This window comes from Oratosquilla oratoria, chromosome 19 (assembly GCF_046742065.1).
Source record: "Oratosquilla oratoria isolate Oo_2021 chromosome 19, ASM4674206v1, whole genome shotgun sequence".
Lineage (NCBI taxonomy): Eukaryota > Metazoa > Arthropoda > Malacostraca > Stomatopoda > Squillidae > Oratosquilla > Oratosquilla oratoria.
Genome location: NC_134795.1, coordinates 57,702,772 through 57,723,759, shown reverse-complemented (window position 1 = coordinate 57,723,759; position 20,988 = coordinate 57,702,772). Strand labels below are relative to the sequence as shown.

Here is a 20,988-nt window from a genome sequence, read left to right as displayed (position 1 = left end):
GTAATAATTATACATCTTAAAGGAAATATTAATTCAGATTTCCAATAAATTAACAAAGTTCGTTTTCTTTCGTAGCGCACTACTATTTAAAGAAAACAAAAATTAGGAATAACAATAATATAAGAAATCGACCAATGCATTTCAGCTGTATGCAATGGATATGTTTTCAGAAAATCGTCATATAAATTTCAGAGGAACTAGTGGCTATTAAGGAAAATGAAATTTGATTTACCCAATGGATTTTGACAAGTTTGTCTTGTGTAATGTAAACAAAGAAAATAGAAAAGAAAGATGATCCCAGATTTCACATTTATGATTATGATGAAGGCTTTGGTATTCTATATGATAATTATGATTATATACACAGAGAAGCTTTTGATACCGTCCCACACGAAAGACTACTTACTAAATTAGCTTTGCATGGAATAAGTGGTAGCCTATTAGGTTGGACTAGTAATTGGTTGAAAGGTCGAAAACAGAGAGTTGTTTTAAATGGAAAAACTTCTGGATGGAAAAGTGTTGCAAGTGGAGTTCCTCAGGGTTCCGTTCTTGGGCCACTTCTATTCATAGTATATATAAATGATATAGACCATGGACTAAAATCTACTGTTTCCAAATTTGCTGATGATACAAAACTGTGCGGAGTGGCAAATGATCACTCAAACCAATTAGATATTCAAGAAGATTTAGATAAATTACAGCAATGGTCTGAAAAGTGGCTAATGAAATTTAACACAAGTAAATGCAAGGTAATGCACATAGGTAAAAATAACAGCAAGTACGATTACAAGTTATTTGGAAATTCGTTAACAAAAGTGGATAGTGAAAAAGATCTCGGCGTAATTATCAGTAACGACCTCAAATCATCCAAGCAGTGTATTTCAGCCTCTGAGAAAGCAAATAAGATTCTGGGATTGATTGCGCGATCTTTTGATTTCAAAAGTCCATCACTCATTAACAAGCTATATAAATCGTTAGTTCGTCCACATTTGGAATATGCTGTTTCCGTATGGTCACCGAATCTCATTAAAGACATTGACAGACTGGAAAAAGTACAACGGCGAGCCACAAAACTGATTCCAAATATCAAAAATAAATCATACGAAAATCGACTTAAGCACATGAATCTGTTTTCCCTAAAAAAGCGTAGACTCAGAGGTGACTTGATACAGGTCTTTAAGATTTTAAAGGGAATTGACAACATCAAAAGTGACCAAATTTTCACATTGAATGAGAATCAGACAAGAAACAATGGCCTCAAACTGTCCGGAAATAGATTCAATTTGGAAGTAGGTAGAAACAACTTTGCCAACCGTGTAGTTAATGAATGGACTAAACTTCCTGCACAGGTAGTGCAATGTAGTTCAGTTCGAAGCTTTAAGAATCATTTAGATAAATACCTAAGTAAGATGCTGTAATTATTATAATTTATGTTATATTATTTGTTTTTGTTTTGTTATAATTTGTCTGTCTGATTTTCATTTATTATTAGTTATATGTCAATTTATTATCAATTACTATTTACCTGTTTGTTTGTTATTCAACTATACCAATGCATTTATTTATGTATTTTAATTGTTATTTACATTGTTATAGTTTTAATTTAATTATTAATTTTTTTTTTTTTTTTTTGCATCCGACCTAGATATGGATCAAAAGGTCTCCTGTCGGCATGCTTTGCCTTTGTAATCCTTTGTAATTAAATTTGCTTTGTTCTTTATATATTTTATGTGGTTATACTGATTATGATATTTTATTTTTTCCATAAATTTGCTTTGTTCTTTATATATTTTATGTGAATATAATGATTATGATATTTCATTTTTTCCATCGCAAACCCATCTTTTCACTTTCTTGTCCCGTTCGAGCAAAGATTGAAGTTAACGTCCACAACATTTTTCGCAAGGGGTAACAAAACAACAAATAAATATGATCTACCTGTTATTTTCACGTAAAATCTAGTTTCGTAGTCTACTTTCAATTAACCAGAAAACTGTGTACTTTTACAAATCCATCATACTGTAAAATGTGTTACACAAATGAAATTATATACAACTGCAACATATACTATATACTCAAGAACACTGTTGTCATTTCTTAAAAAGCACTACATCATGATCATGGGACTATACTATTCCTACCGTACCATGAAATTTTATTTTGATATAGGTTTGAACTTGCTGAAAATTATTGTTTGGCTAAATCATCCAGCCGCTATCTCATTTTGTTCTTTATATAGCGGTACAAATGCAAGTTTCCCCCCTCGTGTCTCCTGACTACAGACAATGTTAGACAGAAATAATAGGAACCGTTTGAATAGTATAAAAATATACCAAGCATCGTATGTTTGATCCAAAGGTGTTGAAAAGGAATTCGTCTGAATGTTTCCATTCTATTGATAATTGAACTTTTCTTTTCCACATAGAAACATTAATAATATTCCCTGGTAATTTCCATCATATAGTTAATCACTTAACTAACCCGTCTACTTCTACAACTGAAATGTAATTTCACTAATCTAAGTTTACATTGTTTATATACAATATTACACTTCCATGTTTATTTTGTCAGACGACATGAAGTATTGCATAAGACGACATCTATTGAGCGATCTTTATACTAATAATAATATGTTCGTTTCCTTTTTGTTTTGGCTTGGACTTTGTTACTGTTAAAAATATGGACGAAAATTCAAATACACCTATAATGCAGCACGATACATACTTTTATATATAATTATTATCTTATGAAAATAATTAATATATAAAAAATATTTACTCCTAACTCGGATAAAATAATTTCAGAACTAGTCTTTTTAACTCTCGAACATATTCATAGTCATAACAAATATGGCTTCAACAGAGGTAGAGGAGTACCCAACACTCTCAAAAGTATTTGACCAATACCTCAAAGATCATGGTGAAATCGAAAATTCAGACCTACCAACAAACTCGGAAGAGTTTCAGGTATTTTTACGAATATAACATAAACATCAACAAATCGTTGCAACATTTTTTCTAGTTTTTAAGATCTCGAGGCCCAGAACAGCAATGATTTTCATTTTGACACATCCAAACATCAATAATTCAGAGAGTATTTCACCAGTGATAATGATTGTGTTGTAATGCAAACAGTATCTTTGATGATAATAGTGGGGGTAATTTATCTTGCATGACGGTACAGAAACATTCGCATTACATCATAATGATGTAATGTGAATGTTTCTGTACCGTCATGATCATTCATTTGTAGTTTGGCTTTTGTTTATGGTTAGAAATATTGATATATGAAATGAGTCATATTGCAAGGATTGTGACTGTCATTTGAATTTTCAATCATGAATCTATTCAAGACGTGGTCTGGGCATGCATTGTATGATTTGGGTAATATTGTAATTCAACTGGTTGGGGAATTTTAACTTAATTTTTTATTATTTTCTCATGTGACATGTCACAATCACATATACTTACTTGGATACTTGGTATTTATATAATATTATACTATTAAATCTAAGGTATACCATAATACTTATGTGCCTGGAAAATACAATGTAATTCATAGTTTGGTTCTATTCTTGTGTCAATCAGACATTTATACTATCATTTTTGCATTTGAAAGATTATTTTTTGTATGGAATAGTTGTGATAGATTATATTAGATCAGGAGCTATTAGACAGTGGAAGTTTCATGTTAAATATCCACATTTGCATGCATTTATAATTTTACTTGTGTGTTTTATGTTCCCTATGTTTTATGTTCCCTGTGTAAGTACTAAGTTAATGTAAAAATATTCCAGTAAATTTTTAGTTGTGCACACCTACGCGATATAGCAATAGACAAATAATTATTAATTTTGTAAATATAAATCAATGTAATATGCAATTTTCTTGGCAGAAATCAATAACAAAAAAGTTTCTAAAACCTATTTCCTAAATGACGAAGTTGCAGCAGCTGAATGATACGCCATGTTTGTTTTGATAGATGCTGAGGTCAAAGAAATGAAAGGATGCTAAATTAGTCTTTTCTAACCTAACCTACATAACCTAACCTATATTTAGTAATTCAGTACCTTGAATTCTAAAGATCATCCTGGTCGTTGTCATCATCACAGATGTTGAAGGCCTGATTATTAATGTACCCCGGGCATTTAACAGATGACAGCAGAACCCCGTGTTCTCTCATAAAGTCCAAGGAAGCCCTATTGTCTTTGTAACAGCGCTTATTAATGTCACCTGGAGTTGGAGAACACATGGTCCACAATGTGAAAGCTATCGTCTGATAGTGACTGGACTGGCATGGCATCTGGGCCGTATCCTAGTGGCTTTGTTCGTTAATAAATTTGCTTGTAGTAAGGCTTTTTGTTTTTTATTTCCACCAAGAAAATTGCATATTACGTTCATGTATTATAATTTACAAAAGTAATATTTAATTTTCTAATGGTATATCGCATAGGTGTGCACAACTAAAATAATACAGATATTCCTACTGTCATGTTTAATAAGTATTACTATCATTATGGTTCATGGTGGTTTCTTGTAATTTTTTCACTAAAGCCTTTCACTAAACCTTTGAAAATCTTAACTAACATTCAACAAAACCTAACGTAATATAACCTAAGGCCTTAGTTGTCAAGATAACAAAATTAAATAAAGTGAATTCTGGCCTTTTGTTATGGAAAACATTGCTCTGTTATGACAAACTACTTTTCTTTATTGAATTTCAGGTCTTAACCTTTTCAGTACAAGTCAGATTCTCACAGACCACATCAGCTGCCTGATGTATGACGATTCGATGATGCACCACAATACTCGCATTATAGAATATAAAGTTATAGTTGTATTACTTGTTTTCTTCCACTCTGAATATCAATAACCACAGAAAATGTGATCAGGCCAGTTCACAGAATTTGAGGGTCACTTAGCTACAAATATAAAATATAATTAAGACGTCAATGCTAGCATCCTCATATACCCGCTCATGCCTCGTGATGCCTACGTAAGCATCATCATACGGAAGGGGTTAAGCACTTTCGAACATTCTTTGTCCTTTCTTACTTTTTTTTTGCATTTGAGAGACTTTTTTTTCTATGGAATGGTTGTTAGGTTATGAGCTATTGGGCAGAGTAAGTGTTATGTTAAATATCCTTATTTACATGATTCTGGAATTTACCGGTATTTTTTTTTCTCCCCAGGGAAAAGTGACCAAAACAATCAAAGGATTAGAAGAAGCGACTGTTATGGTGTCTCAGCTTGGAGTCTTCAGCACAAATGAAATGATTGAGGAAGTTCCGACCTCATCCGTCAAGTTTCTCTTGCTACCAGTGCTCTTAGGTTCCTTAACATTAAAACAAGTTGACATAGAAAGAAGAGAAGAACTCCTGAAAACAGCAGAAGTGTATTATCATGATTTCATCAATCGATGTCATCAGTATGGAATAACTCAGGTTGTACCTCCTCCCAAGAAGGAAGGGAAAGAGCCTAGACCACCCAAGGCTGGCATGCCAACACCGGAGGTAATGGCACAACTAGATACCTAAATTTTTGTCATGGGAAAGGGGTTGTTGAATGGATTTTATTTGTGCATCATATAGGAATGTTCTGTGAAGTTCAGTTTAAAACTAGTCAAGAATAAACCCAGACCAAGATACTTATAGATACTCGTTGTTAGGTCCATGGTGTGTGGACTGAAGGACTTGTAGGAATTAAAAGTGAAGTCTAGGGTTTTAGAGAATAATGATTTATTTATCTATTGTATATATATATATATATATATATATATATATATATATATATATATATATATATATATTATTATTATTTTTAGAAGAGAAGCAAGTAGGTAATTGATGAGAGTGGAATGGGAAGGGGTAGGTGCATGCCTTGGTAGCCTACTTCCATATGATAGGCAAGAAGCCTTTTTGTACTTAAATAGATTATCCTTTCTTTTGACCATCTCTGGATTGCCCTCAAATTTTGGAATTTGGACTAAAAAAAACTGTATTGTAATATATTTTGTTTTCTGCAATCATTTGTTTATAAGCTTTGGGTTGATGTAGTCAATACAAATATCTGTCTGCAAAATTGATCTGATAAAAATATATTCGAAAGGAATTTAAGTTTGACAAATTAATACTAAGTACATATAAAGGGCCAGTAACATATAAGTCGTACATTTGGGTGGCCAGTATTATATATGTACTAGTCAGTAGAAAGGCTCTTCATACTACTCTGTTAGAAGTGCCAAAGATGTGGACAGGGAGAAAAAATTCTTAACGAGAGTTACAGGTATTCTAATCAATGTTTGATGTTGTTTCTTCTTGTATTTCAGGATTTGCAGAGAATGACAAGACAACGGGAAGAAAAAATTCAGAGGTATAGAGAAAGAAAAGCAATTAGTGAAAGACTTATAGAAATGAAGAAAGCATTGGAGGCCCCAAGCCATGATGAAGAAGTAGCAAGAGACTTCTATATTACCCTGATAAAAAAGTTCATTTATGACAGGTTTGTATGTGAAGAGAGTATGTTCGTAACAGGATCATCGCATGTTGAACACTTCAATGAGCTTTTAAAGTTCCTCCCCTTCTTTGTAACTATCACCAAGAACTGATAGAATGTGTAGTGTGGAGTTGAGGCAGAGTACAGCATTGAGATGGGAGCTCTTGGGCAGGGTAGATCAAAGAATACCAAAGAAAGTGTGGAAAGCATAAGCGGATGGAGTGAGCTTGAAGGGAAGACCAAGAATGGATGGATGGACAGAGGTTTTGGATATATGTTTGATGGGTCAAACGGAAAAGAAAGAATGCAAAAGATAGGGGTGAATGATATGGGTTGCATGGAAGCTTAATGGATATTGTGTTGAACTCATGAGCAGTGGTCATGAGTTCAGTTCCTGTTGACCTGCTGTGGGCTTTGACATGTTGGTTGTTGTTGTTGTTGTCGTTCCCTAGACTGTCTGTCCGAGCAGTCCCGTCTCCCCAAGGAATGCTACAGCCGAAACTGGGTTTTCCCACAAATCCTTTATAGAGTGTATGTTGTGTTGTTTGCGTGCATGATTGTGTATAATGTGTCATGTTGGTTCTCAACAGCCCTGGTCAGGTGGGGAAGGGAACAAGCATCGGCTTTAATAAAAATTGGCTTGCCACAACTGATGGGGCTTTGCTCTACCAGCGGTTTCTAACTACCCACTATGTAAAAATGAGGTCGTGAGTTTAGGAGTGAATGGATGAAGTCGCTAGAGGTGATGTTTCATATTATGAAGTGCTGTTGGGCCCTCCTGTGGAAGAGGAATACTGTATTGCCTTTGTTTGACCCTTCATCCCTATGGTCCTGTGACAAGAAGGGTTGTGGAATGGTTTTCTTAAATGAGGAGTCCAGAAACAGGTATCCCCACTGCTTTTACTGGTTTGGAGTTAATCATGGATATATATTGAGGAGGCTTGTACCTTTCACAGTCTGTGCTTAACTTGAAACCAATAAAACTGGCAGGGATGCCCATCTGTTTCTGGGTGCCTCGTATAACATGGGTGTGTGCTTTGATTTGGTGATTCTCTTTTGAGGGAAAAGGCCTTTCTATCTATCTATATACCAAGGGCTTTCTTTCCCCTTTTCCAGGGAGGTAGCTAAAGTCAAAAGGCCTATACCCACTCACCCATATCATTTCCACCCATTCCACTTTGATATATATATATATATGCACACACACACTCACACCCAAGGCAGTGGACAAGGTGCAGGGATGACCTGTCATCCAGGAGGTGCTAAGATAAGAGGGAGGGTGGAGTGTATTTAGGGATGGAATGGGTGGGAATGGTTTTATGCCTTTTTCTTTTTGGCTACCTCCCTTGTAATGGAGAAAAAGCCTTGGTATATGTATGTATGTATGTATATAAAGCAAAACTTCTGGTTGATAATTGCATAGTAAGGAAAAGTATTCCCTTTAGTTATATGTGTTTTTATTTATTATCACTAGCTTAGAGGAACTGGAGAGCCTGGAAATGGAACTTAGTATGCTGGAGCTCATGTCCAAAGCCAAGGAGGCAGGAATCACATCTGCAAATGCACAAAACAAAACAAAAAAGTCATTCCAGTAAGTTTGATACCATGATTACCAGCAAGTCCAATACTGTGATCAAAATATGTGAAATAACATTTAATGAAATGGATGGTAGTAACTCGTGTAGACCAGGTTTTGTCATATCAATAGCTGTCACAAAACACGTTATGTTACATTGCAATACACTCACACACATCCAACGCTACTGCAAAATCATTTCCTTGAGTGACCCGAGGGGCATCCTGGTGACTGTGGCAGGATTCCACAAGCCCATAGATCTCCAAGAAGAGAGATCTGGGATAACAGATTGGTTGACATTATCAATTAATGGATTGATTGATTTATTTGTAACAATTGGGGAAGAAGCCTTTTGAATGGAGGTTTTCTGGTTGATTGGGAGTTCCTCTGGGGGTGCTTTGTCCTTTATCCATTATATTGGTGTTGCCACACAGAGGTACACCATACCTTACATGAAAATAGTATCAATGCAGAATCAGCCCGATAACAGACCCCAGCTGTCATACATTCAGCCATCATATAGAGAGAAACCTTAAATTAGCTTTATATTCTCATTTTATGGAAGGAAAACTAGATTATTTTGTATTTATTTGAGTGTCACTGTATTACAGTTATGTTTTTACAAATGTAACTTTCACCATTTCAGGCCCATACTTATCACTCGAGACGAGGTTCAAAAGAAGGTGTTTGGTGCTGGGTACCCGAGTTTACCCGTCCTCTCTGTTGAAGAGTTTTATGAGCAGCGGGTCAGAGAAGGAATGTGAGTAGTCTTTTAACAGTTTAATTAAAGCTCCTTTCACATATTTACATACTTCATAGATTCTGTTTTGTTTAATGCTGAGCAGGTTAGCGCGTCGTTACTTGCGGCGAAGGTCGAGGGGATGGCGGTTCAAGTCCTACCACCGCCGAAGTTGAACCAAGGTCATGGCTCATTAAATTCCATGCTACAAAGTCCTCCGTGAGGGGCACCGTCCTAGCCTCCCGATAGGGGGGAGTTTGTGATGTTAAATCAAATCACCATTTTTCTTCATTATAGGGGTTACATTATCTGAAATAGTTGAGACTGTCTTAGTTATGACTGGCTTTACACCTTATAGATTTGTTTGAGCCTGTGCTAGACAATATTGTTTAGTTGTTAAGGAGCATCTGCGTACTGAAGAACATGTGTTGCTTTAGAGGATAAAGAGGGGAAATGGTGTTGTGGAAGCGTAATGTGAGAGCAAAAGAGTTTGTAGATCAAATATTTGTTGTGGTAAGACATATGTGAGAAATATTTAGAAAAAATAAGGATTTTTTTTTTTTTTTGCTTTTACAGACTTGAAAGTGTGTGATAAGAGTTGACAGAGAAGCTGTGTGGAGTGAGTTACAGAGATAAGGTTTTGAGAAAGTGTCAATGACGCTAAAAAAAAAAGTTTTATGATGTGTAAGGTTCATGAAGAGAGAGTATGTTGAGCTGTGCCAGGGATGTGTGATGTCAACATGGCTTTTCAGTGTGTATATGGATAGGATGGTAAGGGAGGTAAACACAAATATTGGACAAAGGTTCGACATTATTGGGTGGGAATAAGGCATGGGAAGTGAATCGTATGTTATTTGTGGATAATTCAGAAATTTACATAAGAATGGAGGAGACTGCAGGAGACCATAAGGCCTACACTAGGCAGTTCCATGTCCTTTACCACCTATTATTCCCATCGATAAAGTTATCTAACCTTCTCTTGAAACTATCAATAGTTTCAGTGCTTACTACAAGATTACTAAGTCCATTTCATTTGTTAACCACTGTTGGTAAACCAGTTCTTGGTTATTTCCTTCTTAACCACTTCAGTATGACTCAAATTCTCATGTGCAGTATCGGCTGCCATATGTACTTTGCATCACACTACTCACATTATAAAATATAAAGTTATTGCTCTATTACTTGTTCTCTTTTACTATGAGTGATAATACATACATAAATATACCAAAGGCTTTTTCCCCCTACATGGGGGGTAGCCAAAAAAGAAAAAGGCATAGAAACCACTCCCACCCATTCCATTTCCCATACATTCAACTCCCCTCCTCCCTCCCTCCCAGCTCGGCACCTCCTGATTCTGTGAACTGGTTTGATCACATTTTCTGTGTTTATTATCAGGTTTGGGTCTGAGTGATAATAAACACAGAAAATGTGATCTAACCAGTTCACAGAATCTGGGAGTAACTCGTGTAGAACTACAAAAAAATATATATAATCAAGATGCTGACGCCGGCATACTCGTGTACCCACTCGTGCCCCATGATGCCTACGTAGGCGTCATCATACCGAGATAGTTAAATCTAAATTTGCCCATTTTAAATCCTGGAGGAGCCAAGATAAGAGGGAGGAAGGGGGGATGGAATGAGCGGGAGTGGATTTTATGCCTTTGTTTTTTGGCTACCTCCCTTGTAAGGGGGAAAAAGCCTTTGGTATATGTATGCATGTACAAGGGAGGAGGTAGTCAGAGTCAAAAGGCATAATTTCATCCCCACCCACTCCACTCCCATTCACCCCCTCCCTCCCTCCCCCCCTCCCTCCCTCCCTCCCTCTTTTCTTGGCTCCTTCTGTATGATGGGTCATCCTTGCATCTTGCCCATTGCCTTGGGTCATAAGCAATGCAGCAAGACACAACACATCCACAGCAAGGATGCTTCATTTAATCAGCGACCCCTCATAGTAATAGTTACATACATACATATACAAAAGGCTTTTTCCCCCTTGTAAGGGAGGTAGCCTAAAAAACAAAGGCATAAAAACCACTCCCACCCATTCCATCCCTACCACACTCCACTCCCCTCCACCCTCTTCCCTCCCTCTTATCTTGGCACCTCCTGGATGACGGGTCATCCCTGCATCTTGTCCACTGCCCTGGGTCAGAAGCAGTGTCGCAAGACACAGCACATCCACAGCAAGGCCGCTTCATCAAATCGGCGACCCCCCCTCTCTGTCCCCTCATGCAGAAAAGGAGAAGACAGGGAGAAATCCCTTCGGGCTGCGTCAAATTTTTCTCACACATACTCCCTCACCCCCATCCCCCACCCATTCCACCTCATGGATCACAACATCATCCATATACAACCATTCTCCATTCACCCCTATCTTCTGTCCTCTCCCGTCCTTCCTCAACAGACATTCCCCTCTTCCCCAAAGCCCCTTTTACCCCATCCATCCATCTCATCCTAGGTTGCCCCCTCATGTTCACTCCTTCCACATCTGCCTTCCACACCTCTTTTACTAGTCTTTCTTCACTCATTCTTTCCATGTGTCCAAACCATCCCAATACTCTTTCATCCACCCTATCTCCCAACTCCCTTTCCACCCTCATTATCATCCTCACCTCCTCATTTCTCACTCTATCCAGCCTAGTAACCCCTATCATGCTTCTCAGACACTTCATTTCAAACACATTCAAACTCCTCTCTTATGCTCCATGTTTCTGCCCCATACAGTGCTGTCGGCACAATCACTCCTTCATACAATCTCCTCTTAGCATCCATTCCCAAATGTCTATTTCTCATTACACTTTTAATCCACTTTTAATCCACCAATCCTTACTCTTTTCAAATGTCCATTTCACTCCTAGGACATATTGACACCACTATAGATCAGTCTCATGGCATTCTTTGACTGTAGACTTGTGTCCATTCATAAATGCTGCTTACTTTTAATGCATACTATTATTCCCCCTTTCTCTTACTTTCTGTAATTGTCTCCTTTACTATCTCTTTGACTCCACCTTTTTAGCAAAATATTCTTTTCAAAGCTAGAGGTGCTGGTTATTAGTGACATCAGATACAGTACTCCTCATTTGTTAAACCATTCAAAGGTTGCACCTCATCACTTTTCTAGTAACACTACTGGTTCATCCCTCGGATAGAAAAAGTTATTTTCATAGGCTCTGTCACATCATGCGCCTGTCACTGTCACTCATGCATCTTTTCATGTGTTTGACATTCTGACAGTGAGTATATTATATTTGTAATCAACATTTCAGATTCCCGGACCCAAACAACAAAAAATGCAAAAAATCAATGTCATTATTGGACCGGGCCAATGCAGGAACAGAGTACGACAAAGCATGTATCGAGAAGGAGAATGCAGAAAAGGAAGCCAAGGAAGAGAGAGATGATGAGGAAACACTGGCGTATCAGCGGAGTAAAGATGAATGGAAGGACGTGCATCGCCGTGGATGGGGAAACACGTACAACAGGAGCTGAAACTGAAAAGAAAATAATAACGAGATATGTGTATAGCTTTTACTTTCCAAATTATTACACCTTCATGCCCTGCAGCTTCTTCACAAATATTCAGGCTGATATCAGATCATTTAATTCAGTTGAGCAGACATTCTGCTGTTGAATGGGATAGTTCATAAAATATTTTAAATTACTTGAGGTAGTACACCTATCTGTCTATATATCAAGGACTTCCCCCTTATAAGGGAGGTAGTCAAGTCAAAAGGCAAGTACCCACTCCCACCTATTCCACTCCCATCCACCACCCTTTCCTCCCTCTCATTTTAGCTCCTCAGGAGATAGTACATTTATATACCAAAAGACTTCTTCCTCCTTACAAGGGAGGTAGCCAGGCAAGGCATGAACCCTCCCATCACCTATTCCATGCCCATTTTTATTTTCCTTTTATCGTAGTTCCTTGTGGATGGTGGGTTACCTCTCTCCCCTGCCCATTGCCTGGGTGAGAAGTAATACAGCAACCAATGACCTCCACAGCAGGGCCAAATTCCCAAAGCCAGTTTACCCTCACAGTTTCTTACATAGTAAACCTCCCCCCTTATCCACTGATGAGCAATTTGAGAAGACAAGGAGAAATCCCTTCTGGCTGCGACAATTTATCATCTGTTTACAATCACGCTCCACTCATACCAATCCCTTGACTGCTCCCTTCCATGCTCAACAGACATTCTCCTTAACTCATCCATCTTCTCAGTCTTCCCCTCAGGTTCACACCATCCACCTTTTCTACACTATTGCTAGTCTTCATTCTTTCCTTATGACCAATCCAACCCAGTAGTCTTTGATCAACCCAGTTTGCCAGCTCCAAATCCACCCTCAAGTTTCCACCTCACCACCTAATTTATCACTATTTACTCTCCAAATCCCAGCCATACTTCTTAAACACGTCATCTCAAACACATTTAGTCCTGTCAGCCTGCCTCTCATTCAACAGGGTGGCCTACCTTCTGAGTGAAAATGTTTGGGAACATTCAGAATCGTATCAGTCAAGTGACCACCGGGCATTAATAGATTGAAATTTTATTTGTATCATATACATGAGACTGTTCCAAACACAAGAGTTTCACTTGTTTAACTGACTGAAACACAAAATGCAAAGACGAATATGATAAATAGAAGTGAGGTCTTAAGAACTGCATGAAAGATGTGAATTTCACCAGTGTATTACACTGATTAGGCTACATTCTAAGATCTGTGAGAATTAATTAGATTCTTTATTTCCAGTGTGTTAACCAGTGTACTTAAGAAAGGATTTGAGTGAATATTGCCAAAGATTTCTTGTATGGAATGAACACTGAAATTGTGCTGCTGAATTCAAACTAAATTTTAGATGCGTGATATTTTTTGCAATAAATTATCAAAAGTCTGAACAGTTTGTGTAACTATAATACAAACCTTCCTCTTGTGTACACTTTGCAGGTAATAACTATTTGGTTGGGAAGAAAAATGTAATAAAACAGGAAATTATATTTATGTAGACAACAAAGAGTTTCTGCAAGTTGGCCCAAAGCTAAGACGCACTCAAGACCAAATTCAGGTTGCATCCACATAAATCCCAATAGCAATTGCAAACAAACAAGATATGGCCTGTATATTTCAACCTCATCCATAATGGGTGTCACTTTCCCTGTCATTTCGACTCCTGCCTAAGAAAAGTCAAGGATTTGGGAGGAGGTCTCCAGCCTATAATCCTAGTAACTGGATCACTGAATGCGTGTGAATGTGGTACAGAAGATAAAAATGGAAGTGGGAATATGTTTGTGAGATAAAAGATGGATGTGTTGGTGCTGAGTGAAACAAAACAGAAAGGAAAAGGAAATTTGTAATTTGGGAGTATGGTGGAGAGGGTGAGTGGTGTAAGGAGTAGCACTGTTGTTGTGGTGAGAGGTTTAAGAATGTTGTGGTGATGAGATTGGGATGGAAGATGTGATAATTTGTTATTCCATATGGCCCTGGTAGTGAGGAAAGGAAAGCATTTTTATTTTTTTTTCAATAAGTGTGTGGTTTGGGAGAAATGCACATGTAGTGGTGTTAGGGGATCTTAATGGTACAGTAGGACAGGATTTGATAGATGGAATATGAGGTGGTAGGTAGGAATTATAGTGGAGAGCAGATATTAGGAATTCTTACTGAAAATTAAATTATATACCAAGGACTTCTTCTTTATATTGGAGGTAGCCAAGTGAAAGTCACACACCCATTTGACTCCTGTCCACCACTTTTATTTCCTTATCTTAGCTCCTCATGGGCGAAGGGTCATCTCTGTCTCCTGTCCACTGCCCGGGTCAGAATGAAATTGTAGTAAACACAATTTAAGAAGAAGGGTAAGGATAAGTAGGAATGGGCCAGCTGCATGGGGTGGGACTATGCAGTAGTGCCCAAAAGGAGGATTGGAAGAGTTCTGGGTGTAAATGTGTTTATGGGAGTAGGCAGTGGATTGTTACATCATTATCTGGTGGGGAGGTTATTGAGAGTGGAGGGGAAAGAAAAAGGGGAGAGGCAGAAAGGTGCTAAAGGTGTGCAAATTGTATGAGAAGGAAAGAAGAAAATAATACCAAAGTTGAGAGAGATATGGAATATTGTGATGGATAAAGGAGAAACGAGTAGAAAATTAATGGGTATGTTTTAAAGAGGAAGTGCTAAAATGTACAAGGACAATATGTGGAGTGAGGGAGGGAATAGAAGGAGAGGCTGTGAAAGATGGTATAAAGAGGTGGAGGCAGTGGTGGCAGAAAATAAACTAACATGAAGAAAATATGCAATGAAATGGATAGGCATATGAGAGGTACAGAATAAAGTGGATTGAAGCAAAATTCCAGGTTAGGGAGGCCAAGAGGAGAGTAAATTTAAGGAGGGTAGGTTTTTTATGAAGAATTTTGAAAAATGATAGAGATTTCAGAAGTAAATGAAAAAAGTAAGAAGAGAAAAATTAGAGGGAGAGAAGGTGATATGTGTAGATGAACAGATGCTGATGGAAATGATGGCAGTAAAGGGAAGATTTGAATATTTCTGGGGCGTTGATGAGGTAGAGAAAGTTTGGAATGCTTTGAATGTGACAGTGGGAGATGGGAGGAGACTGACTGATGGGAAAGGAGAACAATAAGACATTAGGAAAAGAGGATATACAAACTTCAATGAAAGAGATAATATGCACAGAGCCCTTACATGCCTAAATGACATCCTGAGGCAAAGTTCCCACCTCCAACATCCCTTACTGCCTATTTTAACTTTTGGTTTGTGAATCAAACATTTACAATTTTGTACTTAATGTCCCTATTTCAGAAAGGATAAAGGAAAATATTTCATATTCTTTTGTTTCTAATACAAAATTGTTAATTACTGTAAAATATTCAGGGCTTCTTTGACCTTTTTCTGCCTTGTGGGCGACAAGTCTAGACTAGAATTGCCAACCTTGGGCATATGCAATTCCCCTCCCCCTCATGTGAGGCCCTAGTAAGGCATCTGGATTAGATGATTACCATGCAAAGTGTATAGGAGTAGTTATTGTGGAATGGATGGTGAGGTTTTTAATGTGTGTCTGAAAGAAGAAAGTATACTAGTGGACTAGATAAGTGCATGTATAGTTTTACTATACAAGGGAAAAAGGGACAATTATGAGAGATGTAGTTTTAGAGGAATACATACATACATATACCAAGGCTTTTTCCCCCTTACAAGGGAGGTAGCCAAAAAGGGAAAGGCATAAAAACATTTCCACCCATTCCATCCCTGAATACACTCCACACCCCTCCACCCTCCCTCTTATCTGAGGGAGTCAGTTAAATGCATGCAGTTGATAAGGTGTATGCAGGCCCATGCAGTTTGGGGGGGGGGGGGTGCCTGAGCACCTGCGCCTTTTCCCTGTGCCCCAAAAGTGCCCTTCACAAAAATATATGAAAATGAATGAAAAAAAATTCTCACAGGCTTTTTCCATTTTCTTACCATTCAGAAATTATAATGTGGAAAATGGTGTTGCACCCTACCGGATAGTTGCCAAATACGAACAATACCAAAGAGTGAAGTGCCCAATTTCCAGCCCAAAGCACCTGCCCTTGCAATGTCTGTGCACATTACTGGGTGTATGGGTGGGTAATGAGAGGATAAAGAGAACAGAGTGAGTAACTGGGAAAAAAACAGTGTGGGTTTAGGAGGGTGTACATTATTTTATTTATTTGTTTATTTTTATTTATTCATTTAATATTATTTTCCTTTTAAGACAGATATGCAAGAAAATTTTGGCAAGGGATGAGGATGTCTTCTGGGCTTTCATGTGTTTTGAGAAGGCATACAACAGGGTTGACCAAAAGGCATTGTGGAATGTGATGCGGATGTATAGGAAATGGGGAAGTGTTGAGAGTAATTTTTGTCTTTTATTTTTTCCATGAATGGTAGAGGTTATGCCATAGTTAGGATGGAGAGATTAAATCTGAGGTGAAGATGAGGCTGTATTGTGTGATGTCACCATGGTTGTTCAATGAGTACATGGATGGAGTGGTGAGGAAGGTAGACATGAGGGTGCTGGGCAGGGGGTTGGAGTTGGTCAACGAGAGTGGAGGTAAGTAGGTGAGCCAGTTGTTGTTGTTGTTGTTGTCGTTCCCTAGACTGTCTGTCCGAGCAGTCCCGTCTCCCCAAGGAAGGCCACAGCCGAAACTGGGTTTTTCCCACAAATCCTTTATAGAGTGTATGTTGTGTTGTTTGCGTGCATGATTGTGTATAATGCAGTCTTCCATTATGTGTTGTATGGTATGGGGTGAAGTGTTACATCCTGGGCAGCTGTTCACAACACGGTCGTCCAGCCTCTTCTGGTAGCTTAGAAGTGCTGGGTGGTGACCGCATCGCAGTCTGGCCAAGTGGACTCTGTCCTTTCGTGGGAGAGAGGATTCAGAAGGGTGGATATCAGGGGGTCTGGCATGCAGCAGTGTGTTGTCTTTCAGTGTGTTAATGGAGCGGTGAGTGATATGATTTTGAATATGTTTCCGGAGGCTGGTATTTGGTGGTTGTGGAGGAAGAGAAGAGAGTATCTGTGCGTAATAAAGGTCTTTGGGTGTAGTTTTAATGTTTCTTGGTGTGTGTGGGTGTTCTGCTATGTAGTGTAGCGGGTGTGATGTGTTTGTGGTGGCTGCAGCAAGTGTTTGTGTGCCTCTCATGTCGAGGTGGTCCTTGACTTTGAGGACTTTTGTTTCATGGTGTAAATGGTCTGTAGGTGTTGTATTTGTGCAGCCTGTAATTGTTTTTAGGGCTTTGTTTTGTATGATTTGAAGGGTGTTGTGGTGTGTCTCACTGAGATTAGGAGCCCATGCAGGACTCGCATAATTCATCACTGAGCGTATGCATTGTTTGTATATTGTTATATTAGTTTCTTTGTTTTGTCCAAATGTTGTTCCAGTGATTGACTTAAGTGCGTTAAGTCTAGGTGTGCATTTGTTTTTTATGTTTGTGAGGTGTTGTTTGAAAGACATGGATGTATCGTATGTTACACCAAGAATTTTCGGTGTGTTTGTGTGTGGTATTAGAGTGTTGTTGATGTAGAGATGAGGTATGTATTTGTGTTCTTTTGTCCAGTTGGTGAGAAGTGTTGCTGTAGATTTGGTTGAAGCTATTTTGAGTCTGTTTGTGATGAACCATGTGTTGAGTGTGTCAAGGTAAGGCTGGATTATTTCTGCAGCTTTGTCTGTGTTACGATGTGTGCATGTGATTGTTATGTCATCTGCGTAGGAAGAGATTTGTATTTCTGAGGTGTCTGGTGTGGGTAAGTCATGCATGTATAGATTAAATAGTGTGGGGGATAGAACTGAGCCCTGTGGTACTCCGTTCTTAATGTTTCTGATGTGCGATGATTGGCCATTATATGACACATGAGCATTCCTGCCTGCCAGATAATTGGCCAGCCATCTTTTGGTGTTATTGTGCATGTCTGTGTTATATATTTTATTTGTTAGGTTGTGGCGGGGGATAGCATCAAAAGCTTTACTAATGTCCAATGTTATAAGAAGTGTTCTGTGCTGGGGCCTATCTGAATTGATGCCATCTAAAATTCTTTGTGTGAGGTTTGTCAGAAGAGTGTTTGTGGAGTGTAGTGGCCTAAAACCGTGTTGTGAGTCAGCAAGGGGAATATATGGTGTGACAAGTTTAAGTATTAGGCGTTCAATGACTTTAGAGGGGGTGCAGAGAAGTGTGATTGGGCGGTGCGATGTTGGGATTGTTGGGTCTTTGTTCGGTTTTGGAATGGTGATTATTTTACCATGCTTCCAGATGTCGGGTATAGTGTTGTGTGAATAGCTGTAGTTTGCAATGTTTGTGAGTGCGTGTATACCCAATCCATTCGAATCCGCACAGGCAACAATTCAACACTGACAATAGTTAACATGTACATTCCCCCCCAATCATCCCCCACAGTTCCAAACACCTTCAGACCTCAACTTAGCCAACTAACCTCAATCCCCAACCTGATCATGGGTGGTGACTTCAACGCCAAGTCGTCTGCCTGGTATGTCGACAACCCTGACACAGACAGAGGGCTTGATATACAGGTGAGCCAGTTGTTTGCAGATGACAATGTGGCTGGGTCAGAGGATGGACTGAATTAGTTGGTGGTGAAACTTAGGAAGGTGTGAGACAGGAGAAAGATGAATATGCTGTTTCTGTATGGTCACCAAATCTCATTAAAGACATTGACAGACTGGAAAAAGTACAACGGCGAGCCACAAAACTGATTCCAAATATAAAAAATAAATCATACGAAAATCGACTAAAACATATGAATCTGTTTTCCCTAAAAAAGCGTAGACTCAGAGGTGACTTTATAACATCAAAAGTGACAAAATTTTCACATTGAATGAGAATCAGACAAGAAACAATGGTCTCAAACTATCCGGAAATAGATTCAATTTGGAAGTAGGTAGAAACAACTTTGCCAACCGTGTAGTTAATGAATGGAATAAACTTCCTGCACAGGTAGTGCAATGTAGTTCAGTTGGAAGCTTTAAGACTCATTTAGATAAACACCTAAGCAAGATGCTGTAATGATTATAATTTATTTTATATTATTTGTTTTTGCTTTGTTATCATTTGTCTGTTTGATTTTCATTTATTATTAGTTATGTGTCAATTTATTATTATTTACTGTTTACCGGTTTGTTTGTTATTCAACTATACCTCTGCATTTATTTATGTATTTTGTTTGTTGCATACATTATTATAGTTTCTTTATAATTATTATTTTATTATTATTATGATTTTTTTTCCCGCATCCGACCTAGATATGGACCAAAAGGTCTCCTGTCGGCATGCTCCGCCTTTGTAATCCTTTGTAATCCTTTGAATTTGAATGTAGACAAGAGGTGATGGGATGTACAAAGGGTGATGGTGGTGGTAGGTTAAAAGTGAGGTTAAAGGGGCAAGTAGAGAGCTTTAAATATCTGGAGTCAAATGTAACAGGGAATGGATGAGTGGAGGTGAATTTGAATTATGTTGTAAGGGAAGTAAGTGAATGTCTGAAGGAATGAAAATGTTTCCAGGAATAGACATTTGGGGACGAATGCAGAAAAGATTATAAGAGGAAGTGATTGTGCTCACATCAATGTACAGGGCAGACTTAAAATTTGGAAGCAGGAAGGAGTTGTCTAAGTGTGTTTGAGAGACATGCCGGTTTCCCGGAGACCGCGGGTCTTTTGCAAGAGAGACAAAAAACGACGGATTAGATGTTTGTGTTTGAGGTCATGGTCATGTTCACACTAACAACTTCAACTGCGGCGGTTCAATTACAATGTAAGTCGATGGAGGCGTTCATACACAACGGTGCGGTTTCCGCGCGGTTCAAACAGCTAGTGTGAACAGGGCTTAAGTGTTTGATAAATGTAGTGAGTGTTACGAGTATGGATAGAATGAGGTGGAGGGTGGGGGTGGAAAGAGAGCTGGCAAATAGGACTGATCAAAGTAAACTAAGATAGTTTGGATATATGGAAAGAAGGGACGAAAAAATATTGTCAAAAAAAAAAAAAAAAAAAAAAAAAAAAAAGGAAAGCAGAGGAGAAAGGAGTATACTTGAGGAGACCAAGAATGAGGTGGATGGGCGGGATGAAAGAGGCTTTGGATATAAGATGAATATCTGTCGAGCAAGGTAGAGAGAGTACAAAATATAAAGGTCATTGGGAAGGGTTGTAACTGGTCGAGGAAATGGCGCTACCTCATGGGATGTTCTTGTCTGTTACTCCATTCACTTTTCGAGTGGAGGAGGGGGGTCGCCATATAAACGAAGCTGTGGTGGTTAACCAGCTTCGCCTGTTGGGGCCTATTGTGGAGGCGGGTGATTTATCACGGTCTTGTATCACGTGCTTGACTCGTGATCGACAGCTATTACCCTCCTGGATGAGAGCTCAGAGTTTATATATTACTCGATCTATGAATAACGCTGTACCCCAACACACACACCCAACTCCTTGCCCACCAGAGTTGAAATGCCGGCTCACAGTGCAGCAATGCTGATATTATTACAGCCCTGAGCGGGAATCAAACTCTCGGACCGCTGGATTGGCGGTCTGGGACGGTACCACTGCAACGTTATAAGGGGGAAAGATATTTTGGTATATGTATCGACAAATCAATGAAGGTTTTATAGACTACAGATACATGAATGAATATGGCGAATTT

At 38.5% G+C, this 20,988-nt stretch overlaps 1 protein-coding gene across 2 annotated transcripts; it reads left to right on the top strand.

The window, feature by feature from the left end:
* The first annotated feature begins 2,849 nt into the window (after nucleotides 1-2,849).
* LOC143035921 (immunoglobulin-binding protein 1-like) lies at nucleotides 2,850-13,709 on the top strand. Of its 2 annotated transcripts, none has more exons than XM_076203135.1 (6): nucleotides 2,850-2,966; nucleotides 5,192-5,512; nucleotides 6,328-6,500; nucleotides 7,969-8,085; nucleotides 8,717-8,830; nucleotides 12,081-13,709. In XM_076203135.1, the coding sequence occupies exons 1-6, from the start codon at nucleotides 2,850-2,852 to the stop codon at nucleotides 12,301-12,303; spliced, it is 1,065 nt and encodes a 354-aa protein (XP_076059250.1). In that variant the 3' UTR covers nucleotides 12,304-13,709. The 2 variants fall into 2 exon arrangements, with proteins under 2 accessions (XP_076059250.1, XP_076059251.1); XM_076203136.1 differs by lacking the exon at nucleotides 2,850-2,966 and adding an exon at nucleotides 3,110-3,157.
* The last annotated feature ends 7,279 nt before the right edge of the window (nucleotides 13,710-20,988 follow it).